This window comes from Choristoneura fumiferana, chromosome 21 (genome assembly GCF_025370935.1).
Source record: "Choristoneura fumiferana chromosome 21, NRCan_CFum_1, whole genome shotgun sequence".
NCBI lineage: Eukaryota > Metazoa > Arthropoda > Insecta > Lepidoptera > Tortricidae > Choristoneura > Choristoneura fumiferana.
In genome coordinates, this window is record NC_133492.1 from 12,087,985 (window position 1) to 12,099,790 (window position 11,806).

The window sequence follows — 11,806 nt, forward strand, 5'->3', positions numbered from 1 at the left end:
TATCAATAAAAAGTTTTTAATTTTTGCTCTTAAGATAAGTCGAGATTAGTTAAGTGCGCCCAAAGGTAATAAAAATACTATAATTTTACAATGTTCATTTATTATTTTATTCATTTGTTTACATGACACACATGTACATGACGGTTATAATTATTATCGTTATATCCAGATACTTCAAATCAATTATACTTATAACTAAGCTTAGAACTATTAGGTATACTTAGGTATAAACAAACGTTAATTATTAGTGCCACTGCACTGTTACTGGGTGTGGTGAACCCATTAGTTTACTAATAAACTAATTATTTCGCTGAAAATATCCAGCCGCCAGAGAAAACTGATTCAATGACAACAAGTAAGTAATTTACTGTTTTTATTTCATAATCAAACAATTTTCGTATCTAGTTACTAATTCTTTGCCTATAACTAATTTGCTTTTTGCCCTATTGTCAATCAATGTAAACCGTTAAGTAAGGTACGTCGGCACTGTTACATATAAACACAACTATAGGAAGCTGATAGAGGTACCTATTCCAGAGAATTCTTAACAATACTATCAGCTAGTTTAAAAAAACACCAAACAAAACAGTAGGTATAATGTACGAAGGTAATATTTGTACCAGTGATAAGTCCATCATTCATCAACCAGCTTCAAAGCCACTGGGGGTTCTCAATAGAGCGGCGTAGTACTTCTTGACATCCCATAGGCCTACAGCTTTTTAAAGCACAGGTTAGGCCGCTTATGGAGTGCTCTCATATCTGGGCTGGAGAGTCCTAGTATCAGCTTCTTCTCGCATCCAACGTAAGGCTGCTCAATTTTTTGATGACCAGGAGTACTCTGATCAGCTTGATCCACTGGCTATGCTGAAGGATTTAACATCTCTTTACATTTTGTACCGCTGACTATTGCAAAACATAGTCAACTTCGACGCTGCTAAGCGCGTGGCGAAGAGATGCGGGCAACTCGGGGATGCAGTATATCGGATCGGATAGCGGTGGCAGTGGAAGCGCGTCGTCCGACTTCTCGTAGCTACTGTACGACAAATACAACTGCGACACGTGCTTTATCTCATCTTCCGTCATCGACACTCCTCGCAGTGAACTCGTAAAATCTAACCTCGACTCGTCGCACTTTGAACATTCGTCAAATAGCATCGTTTTCTCGTACACCGGCTTGTTCTGGATTGGTTCGATGTAAACTTGTTTCTTTTTTTTTTGAGGATTTGTGGTGGCAATGAGGGCGGTCTTCTCCACTGTCAGATAACACGACGAGGCTGCTGCGGTACGTCTGCGCACCGGTCGGCCCGATTAACTCTCCTCCTCCCCTTATTAGAGACAGTCGCAGCTGTTCTGAAGGATTCTCGATGTCGTAATAAATGCACCGCGATTCTGAACTACTCTGAGCGGTATTTGCAATCGAAAGACTGTACTTCAGGTGTATCCGCCTCGGCTTTGTGCTGAACTTCAGATAAACGTCTATTGGTATTTCTATTGACGCCGACCCGGACTCTTCAATCTCGTATGGCGGCTCTCGAAGAACTGCAAAGAATATTGAATATTGAATAAATTAAAAAATAAAAACGTTCATTAGAATCTGACAGTTCATAGGTATATGTAAAGTTCCAAGTGTGCATTGGACCCGCGTGGGGCACACGCTGCTCAAGCCTCTTTCTAAGACAAGGCAGCAGTGGGACATGGTAATGTTAGCTGGTGGACTAGGTATGTTGGTATGATTTTTAAATTTTATGTTTTATTTTTTGATATTTATGCGAAAAAGGTAGATGAAAAGTATTATAAACCATATATATTTGGAATGGGCTAATTATTAGCTTTCGTTTGATACCCAATATTGTTACAATATATTTTTCGCAGACGCCATATTGAATTAGTACTCTACCCTATGTCACTACGGAAGTTATAATGAATCCAATGATACCTCACATGTTAACATTAATTATAACATATATTTACATTAACATTTTAGAATTCCTATGAAAATTCAGCAAATATAGAAATTTAAATTCAACTGCCAGATCTTAATGTTCACCTTCGATCAATTTCATAGAGATTCGGTGGAAGTACTTCCATGCAGCCGATCGTTAAACATTAAACTGAGTAGGTACGTGCGGAGTCCGCTCCGAGGGAAGTGGCAGATGGGCATAATGGTTCACGCGAGCGAAGCCGCGGGTTGAGTCTAGGGATATGTAATTAAGTCGATGGCTCACCTCGCTTCGGGTAAGTAAATAGTATCTCAGGGTGCAGATGGAAGACAACTTTTTGTACGAATGTACTAATGTTTGCGCCTGCGACGCCGCGCACCCACACGCGCCAGTCTAGCGCAGGCGCGCGCCCCAGTGGTAAGAGGCGCGGCTCGCACGCGTGTCCCACCTCCAGCCAAATACGTACGCACATCTGTAACACAGTCAAGTTATCAATTTGTAATAGACATAAGTTTTCTCAGTACTTTAATAGCACTACAATATCTTACGAATACTGTTTTAAAATAAATCTCCATTATCTTTTCGTAAGGAAGTGCAACAAATGCAAATAATTTAACTGAATTCTAAATAGAAGCCAAGTAGGTACAACGAATAATACTAGGACTTTATTTGTATGGTATTTTGGTAACTAGATAAAATGAATCGCTGATTTCTTGCGTTCCAGGTAAGTACGCGAAAATTAAACAGCAATCAACCTAATTGGTATACCTATAATGAATTTAATTTGTTTGTGCAAACATTGGCCGGTAATGATCCATGTGATTTAGTTAGTCTAATTATGTCCCTGACAAACTTGTATTGTGATAATCGGTAAAATTAAAATTTAAACGAACGGATGGATAAAACGATTGAACTATTGTAAAAAGAGTTAAATAATTTTGATGAATATCCCACGGTTAAGAATGAGTAAGTGCCGAAAAAAAAAAAAAAAACAAGCGTGTCTGCGCTTGTTCGGACACGTAATAAGACGAGAAGATAAACATATGAACAGAAGAGTACTTAATATAGAACAGAAAAAGATGGGCCGTGGACCACCATCAATGGGTCCATATCAGCTCGCATACTTGTTGAAAGTCCGAATGTAATGTTTGTCAGAATGATCGTTTGTCATAACTCTTTTTTCTCTGAATCTAATAATTTTTCAGAATCATTATAAAACAAACCTAACCCAACCTATAGTTTTCTATAGGATGACCATTTAAAAATTTCAGAAAAAATTGAGGTTTCAGTGGGAAAAAAATGATGACAAAAGATGATTCGGACAAAAATTACGGTAGGTATGGCTACCAATGAGTACTTATGCGAACTTTGGCGCTCCCTTCGCACCAATACTAGGAGGGCTAACACCAAATAGATTGGAACAGTAGCCAAAAGAAAGAAGATGATGTAGAAAGAAGTACTGTGCTCTGCATATTTATTTATTCACCTAAAATAAATTACAAACAAACACATTAAAATCTGTCGAGCTGTCATTTATTATGCCCTCTCTATACAAACAGGTATTTTTGACATGGCAACGTTAAAGAAGGAATGTTGGGTATGTAAGAATAGGTAGTTTAGTTAAAAAAAACACTAAAAAAAACGTGTAATTTTGTCAATATCAAACAACCTTTTTGATGGTCCTAAACGTAGATTCCGCAAAATATCGTTAAAATGAAACTAGAGCAAAACTAACCTTTGATTCCATTGAGTCTGTAGAGTGACTAAGGCTATTGTTCAATAAAATCACAATTCACAGAAATAATTGCACGAAAATAAAAAAAGGATTAAAAAGTATACTGCACTGAGCCAGAGCGAAGGCACTAATGAGGTACGTACAGGTACCTCAGAGCAGTAGAGTAGCGGTACCTCAGAGCATCACTCCCGCCCTGATTCAGCTCCATGGCTCCTCCCCACGCTTCCCTTTCCCACTGCCGCGCACAGCAAATTTCCTTCTCAGCTGAGAATTAAAAAAAATTAAAGGTAATATTTTTATATATTTTTTTTTATAAAAACTATGAATCAGTAACTTTCCTGAAATAATTTAGTTCAAGGAAGTTAAAAAAGCGAACACGAAGTGAAATAGATTAATCCAAACTGGACCGTTTATCAAAACTTAATTTTATCTAGGAATAAAAATCAAGTTTACCTACTAATTGAAGTACCTAAACAATTGTTGTAAGATATAACAACTCTCAACTAAAATACGTAGTAAGTAAGTACCTATTTAGCTTGCAGCAATGACGTTTATGCGATATTAACTAAAAGACAAAACAAATCAAATAAGATAGCTCACGTTATCAACTGTAACAGCTGAAAGCTGAAACTGAAAGCTATCTATGAAAGGAAAGTAAAATAGTTCATTTTTGATAAAAGAACGTCAGTTTGTAACATGGCAAACCTCCGCGGTGCGCAACTGGCCGCTTACAGAAGAAAAAAAAATCTAAATTCTAAATTATTGATACTCGTTTGTTTTTTCCGGTCTTTGGCTCTACTATTTGGCAAGGCGTAAGCCGAAATTTGATTTTCTTTACAAGAAAATATTAATTATTTACTCGGTGATAGCTATTTCACTGACTACTATTTGTTATATAAGGGCTGCGACTATTGCAGGTATTGTAAATACTTATTATTATCTCTATTTCTAACATTTATTTCTTGTCTACATTTTGTAAAATCTAATCCAAGTCTCGTTTAGCTCTCTTTCGCTGGTCCGACGCTAAAACGAGGCTTGGATGGGTGCTGCAAGCAAGCAGTAAAGCAGGGTGTTTCATTCCAGCCCTTCCTTTTTCCTGCTGTTCTTCCCATCTCCACTTTCACTCCGCTCCGCTGTCTCGGAGCAAATCGCCGGCGCGACTGGACGCTCCGAGGCTACCTTATCACCCTGCCCTGTTTCCCTACCTGTCCTAGAAGTCTCAGGCCAGTGTTTTTTTTAATTTATCTACAAGAGCAGTGCTGACTGAAATAATTGTATATATTTTTCTTTTGTATTATATTTTTATTTTGTAACAACACGCCTTTTATTTCTCCGACCGGCTAGCCGGTTACCAGTTAAGCGAAACTATTGGAGAGATATTGTTTCTTAGGTGCTGTTGTATAAGTCCATAAAACACGTCTCTACTCTTTAGCCAATGACCGAGGAGTAAGTAGAGTTATTCCTGAAGAATGTTCCAGATAGAGCAAGAGCTCGCGACAGGCAGACCTTCGTTATAGTATAAAGGTAATTTCACCTCACGACAGCGAGAAAAATAGTAGGTAAATGGAAGAAAATAAATTGAACACTTATAAATCAGTTTCAGGTTATGCTAGCTAGCGTATGCCAGCGGCTTTTTCGAAATCGCAGAATTCTCATCCCATGGAATTATATCAAAATACATTCACGTTCTTGTCTCCATAAAAAGAGATAATTTCGAAGTCCAACTAAAAGTCTAGCTTTCTAGATCCAGAGTTTCGGTTGGACGTTGATAATGATGTGAGTAAGCCAGTACTTTTTAACCGACTTCAAAAAAGGAGGTTCTATGTTCCAATGTTTGTATTTTTTTATGTATGTTCACCGATTACTCAGTCAATTGTGGACCGATTTTCAAAATTATTTCTGTAATCTAAAGGGTATTCTTTTGAGGTGATTCCATTGTCACCAAATCAAGATCTGATGATGAGATCCCGGGGAAATCGAGGGTAAACCTCAAATTTTATAGGCACACCTATGGCGATTTTGGCATTTTAAGCATTAAAATAAGCATTAACATTCAGAAAGTATCATTTGTTAATTTGAACCTGATGAAGAAGACCGAAGATGACCAATGGAACTCGTCAAAGCTAAGTAATGCTCGCTCGTCTATAAACGATCATGATTAATATACCTAGATAAGTGACTAAGAAGGAGGTTTAAGTTAATATTCTTTCGAATTGATCTGATGCTGAAGCCGGAAGGTAGGCAACGGAACTCTGTTATAAAACAACGTAACTAAGCCGTGTTCGGGCTTAATGGAATCGTTGGAGATGTACAACGGAACAGTCTATTATCTTGTGAACTTATAACTTCATCTAGCGGTTCGTTTGGCAATATCTCAGTCACCCCTTTCCCGCTTTCGGTCAGTTCCCTTAAAACTGTCATGCTTATGGCCACGTTTTTATCAATGTAAGTCGTTTTTCTGATATTTTGATGTAAAAAACTGGAATTTCGCTTAGCTGTCACTTGCGTCCAGTCTCACATATCCCTAACTTGATTAATAACTGTCAAGCATTGTCTGTTTTAAGTATAAAACATTATGAGATCAGTGTTAGCTTAAAAAAATCAAAATTATAAATTGTTTTCATTACTAACCAAAAGGAAAAACGGACCAGGCACAACGGTCCACTGGTCCATTTTGCCTTTACTTGCTTTACATTTGCACTTTTTCTATAATATTTATTTTTGTTTTGTACCTTTTATTGCCAACCAAGTTAAGTTGGGTAAGGGCAAGGGCAGGGGGCAAGGTAAGGGCAAAGCCAAAGGAAAAGGAAGCGATTCGTCAGAAGAAAAAGATGCTCAGTGTCAATGCTCCATCTGTATTCAGAGTCCAACGAACACTGTGTAAAATTTGTAAGAAGTGAGCTCACTATCATTGTGCTATCATTGTGTTGTGACGAAGATGAAGACGCTAGGTCCATTTTGCCTTCAAGTGTGTTCCATTTTACCTACCCATGAGGGCAGAACGGAACAAAACCAAGATTTTGGAAATCATCCTATATCTCGTTTTTCCTGTGATTTGATTAAAGTCTGACTAATTAATATTATAGAATAATAAATACTTGTTTATTTCTTACAAATGTCTCATAAATAAAGCTGTTAATTATTCAAATATGTATGTTTTCCCTTAAGTGTGCCGTTTTGCCTTGCTTTCCCCTATAACTACTTTTTTACATTTTAAAAGTTGACAGAAATGCCGACTAAAATCAGACCATGTTATCCATACCTTTGTATTAATCCTTATCCAAATAAATAATTTTATATTCAAGACGGTTGCATTACCTGTAGGTAGATTACTTTTTGAATTATTCAAATTGGACATTCCATTAAAAAAATATTACTAAATTAAAAATATCAATATGAACCAAAAAATGCATTCACTCTACGTTGACGCACCCCGGCTTCGCGCGGGTCGGGTTCCGGTGTAGTTTTTGGGAAATGTAGCTGAAAAAATGTGTGTAAAGTGCCCTTGATTTGAGACCTTTTTAGTGTTCTGTGCCCGAAGGGTGATAAATACGGGACCCTATTAATAAGACTCCACTGTTCGTCTGTCTGTCTGTCAATAGGCTGTATATCATGAACCGTGATAGTTAGATAGTAGAAGTTTTCACAGGTGATGTATTTCTGCTGCCGCTCTAACAACAAGTACTAAAAACATAAAATAAATATTTAAGGGGGGCTTCCGTACAACAAACGTGTTTTTTTTTCCTTTTTTTGCTCGATATTAATAACGGCAACCAGGTAGTTATTTGAAAAATTCACAGAATATTTATTTTCATATTAATTCTCTTTAAAAATGAATAATTAAATTAAAATTTAATTCTGAAACTTCACAGTTCCTTAACCTTTAAACCTCAGACTACCAAACGTAGACGAAACATTAAAGTGGCACCTGTCCCTCTTACATACTCGCTCCTACGGGCACAAGAGCTGCGTACCAGTTGGTGATTTCCAGCGCAAAATCCTCGAGAAAAGCAAGAACCGAAGAAAAAAAACATATTATAAGACCTATCGACTTTGAGCGTTGGCATAAAACTACTTATTTATTCCAAAGCGGTCCGCTGGATAAACTTTGGCGGTTCAAGCCAAAATGGTCACCATCACCCAATGGCAATGCAGCAGTTACCACGGAATGTCCACGGAACAAGCAGAAAGAAAAGAAAAGTCGAAATAATGGAATCATTGTTCTGATCGGGTATGATTCAAAAGAAAATTCAGTCTGTGACTTTAGTTCAGATCCGTGGAATAGGCCTCCTGGGGATACCACGTTAAAAAAACGCGCCGCTAACTCTACCTCAAAAGGTGACGTGGAAATGAGTTTTTTTGGTTAAAGTGTGTTGAAGTAGTACTTAGCTGTAATAATGACGACGAAGATAACCTCGAGGCTTGAAATTACTTGAAGAACTGCTGCTGATGTTATAAGACACGAAGAAACAACAAACAAAACTGTTCTTTTGAACACATTGGACCACACCTCTGTGAACAACGTCACATATCTGACAAACAAACAAAACTGTTCTTTTGAGAACATTCGACAACGTTTCTATGAAGAACGTCTCTTTCTAACAAACAAACAAACGTCGTGTTCTTTTGAGAACATTCAACCACGTCTATGCACACCACGTTTTGTTTTGCTAAACGCGAAAATCATTTATGAAATCTTGTCCTTATTCCGATGTTAAAGTTAAAAATATAAGCCAATTAAGTGTGAAGGACTTAGAAATTAGAATAGAATAGAACTAAACAGCAGACCTTGTTTAAAATACATAAAAATGTATAATTTAGAATTAAAAGAAAAGATATTAGTAGTTATAGGTAGGAATTATTTGAGCTGTCCTTTATCTCCTTAAGAGCCAACCTCTCGAACAAAGCCATGTATTCTATTATGTCCTCAAGTGCATAATCCTCAGTTTAAAACGAAATGAAATATAAGATAAAATAGTTTCTTGAAATAACGACTTTATTCATTACATTAGAGAGTTCATTTTAAAGAAAACTTCGTTGGCAGATAATGTTTATCAAAATTGAATGCGTTGTAGACAAGCAGCCTCATGGAAAAGTATTATCTGCGAACGTGTGTTTATTTTAAAATGCACTTCCTGCTCTAGACAATAAAGTCGTTATCTCCATGAATTATTTTATTTTAATTTCCGTTCATTTTAAACTGAGTATTTATGCGGTTGAGGGCACAATAGAATACAATGGCTTTGTTCGAAAGGTTGGCTCTTAATGAGATCGGGACAATTACAATAATTCCTACTATACCTACCTTCCAAATAATATTGACATTTTAAATACTTTACTTTAGGTGACTTCGACAGTTTTGGCAAATTCTCAAATACATCATATGTTGAAAATTGTCCAGCCGCTTTAGTCTAAGTACAGAGAGTAGGATCCAAAAAAAAGACATAGGTACATACATTCATACATACCATGTACATGCATACGCTCAAAACACATAGCCCATTCTTCAGGCAGTAGGGTTAAAACGAAATTTTTGTGTGCTACCCAATAAAGTAATTAATGAGAATTAAATAAATAAACCATTCCATACCCCAAGGAAGTGTAATTAGCTGTTTGTTGTTTATAATTTACATCAGTGACCTTCCCAAAATCATTGATAATGATAAACCATGTATGCTGTTCGCGGACGACGTCTCTATTCTGACATCATGTCATAAGAATGATAACCTGCATGCTGATCTAAATAGTATAATGACTAAAGTAGTGAGCTTGTTGAAAGATCACAATTTGGAAATAAATCTTAGCAAAACAAAAATTATGCAGTTTAGGCCAGCGCAAAAGCGTGCTTTGGAGGTCGACTATACATTCAACGGGCACAGGCTGTAATGTGTGGAGACTTTCACCCTTCTGGGTTTGGACTTGGTATTTAGTTTTTTCGGCGGTTTAATTTTTTGTTAAAAAGTTTTTATTTAAAAAAAATCCCACCTAAGTTAGGGTAGGATTTTTTTTTCAACTTATATGGGACCGATTTTAAGCTATCCAATTAAAACAGAATTATCAAAATCGAACTACCTACTCTGTAAAAAGTTATGCGTGGTCAAACATAAAAATAAAATAAAAAAATATACTCGTCGACTTGAGAACCTCCTCCGTTTTTTCCGTCGGTTAAAATAGTATATTTTTATCGAGGGACTAAACTAAGCCAATATATACCCGAGGTGGTTAGCCACCCGAGCTTTAGCTAGGGTGTCTATTTATCCGAGGGTTTTAGACTTTTAGTCTCGAGGTGAAAACTCTATTTTTCACTTCGATTGCGAGAAAAAAATAGTCATTTCTGTGAAAGAATTAATGCGTTTCTTATTCCTCCAGTCCATAAAACATTCATAGGTTTTTAAATAAATCTTTCTAGATTACGGCGGCAAAAGATTATCAATTATGTCTTTTGCTCTTTGCTCGACATCATAATTTTCACTATCACTTGACGACATTGTGAGAATAATCAATTTATTTTAATCGTTTATGATTTACGCTCTACAACAATTTCAAAGTTTTCGCGGTAAGTATTTTTTTCCAACCAGAAACAGATATAACAAAATCGCATCGGCGAAATGGTCCATACACAAACTGGAATAAATAGAATGGCGCCACCTTCTATGCGGAAAATGCATAGAAATAAGACCACGTAGACTAAGAACGTAACATTTTCGTCATAAAAATGTATATCTTATTTTATGGCAAAAGTTTAAAGTCACTCGAATTAAATTAAAAAAATAATTACTTTTACACCCTAGGGACTAAAGTACTCACTTTACTACCGCCTCGTAAGGCTATATTGACCTTCTTTTAGAGCATGAGAAGTGAAAACAGTATTATACTGTTTTGCACTACATTAAACTTTTTACTGTTGAACTAAAATAAAGTAAGTATGCAAAATACTGTTTTCTGCATCAAATGCACTAAGCACATACTAAGTCAGTGCAGTATAATCATAATAGTAGTGTTTCAGAATGAATGTGCCAATGTAAATTTAATGAAAATTTTGCTACTTATTTATCTTAATTTTAGTTTTGACTCTGACGAGGTCTATGAGGCTGTAAAAATTATACTAAATTAATAATTTTGTACGAGAAGCACTCAAAAATTTGTCTTAAAACGTGAAAAGAAGAAAATAATCCTCTATTTCTAAAAAAACTGTTTATTTTCCTTATCAGACCTAAATATACTTTATTTCTTGTAAAAAAAAAAGTTGGAAATGTTCACATGGGTCCTGACCCGATTGTTGTATTTTAAGTACGCTACTTAAAACCGAGTTCAAGACCACTGGATTTGTTTTCTGTTTTTTAGTACTTTTTTTTTTATTTAAGTATTGTTGTTTATCTAAAGAAGAGTACTTAGAAGCCGTAATTACGCTGACGAATCTACCTCGAGGCTTGAAGATGCTCGAAAAACTGCTACTGATGTTAAATACACGAAGGCACGAATAAACAAAACTGTTCTTTTTAGAAAATTCAACCACGTCTCCATTAACAACGTCTCGCTTCTGACAAACAAACAGAACTGTTCTTTTGTTTATTTCAGTTTGTCTTGAAGCACCGTACAAAGTCGATGAAGCAGGTTCGGCGCCTGTTGACGTGGTTATCCACGTACACTTAGGGGCTGTTTCACCACCCATTGATTAGTTTTAACAGACGGATAAATTTAATCAATGGATGGTGGAACAGGGGCTCTTCATTACGGGAGATTATTCGATAAACCCGAAAACAGCAGTGGTACTGTTACTGTTGGTGCTTCTGTTACAGCATCAAGGTCAGTACGGGCAAATCGAAGTGGAAGAAACGATAGTGTACTTAATTCATAGTAAGTAGGTAAGGCCAATAACTTGTATAGTCAAAGAACAACATGTTATTACAATTTTTTTTTTGTTTTACTAAAACTCTTCTGTCATCTTCGTTTACTTGCTCTTGACGGATTTCGGCGTTATAAAATAGGTTTTGTTTGTTATTGTCTGCGTAAAAATACTAAAGCAATCAATCAAGCTCTTGAAAACTACGAATAGATTCTGGAGTTCGATTTTGAGAATTATTATTCGTAGTCTGAAAATAATGTACAATGTAGTCATTAAATAATAATT

At 36.2% G+C, this 11,806-nt stretch overlaps 1 protein-coding gene across 1 annotated transcript; it reads right to left on the reverse strand.

Annotated features, from left to right (window-relative positions):
* LOC141440067 (protein AF-9-like) lies at positions 1-11,389 on the reverse strand. Its single transcript, XM_074104545.1, is given in 4 exon segments — positions 1-1,237; positions 1,239-1,539; positions 2,226-2,412; positions 3,676-11,389. Coding segments are annotated over 4 exon segments (834 nt in total). The 5' UTR covers positions 3,688-11,389; the 3' UTR covers positions 1-903.
* Positions 11,390-11,806: the final 417 nt, after the last annotated feature.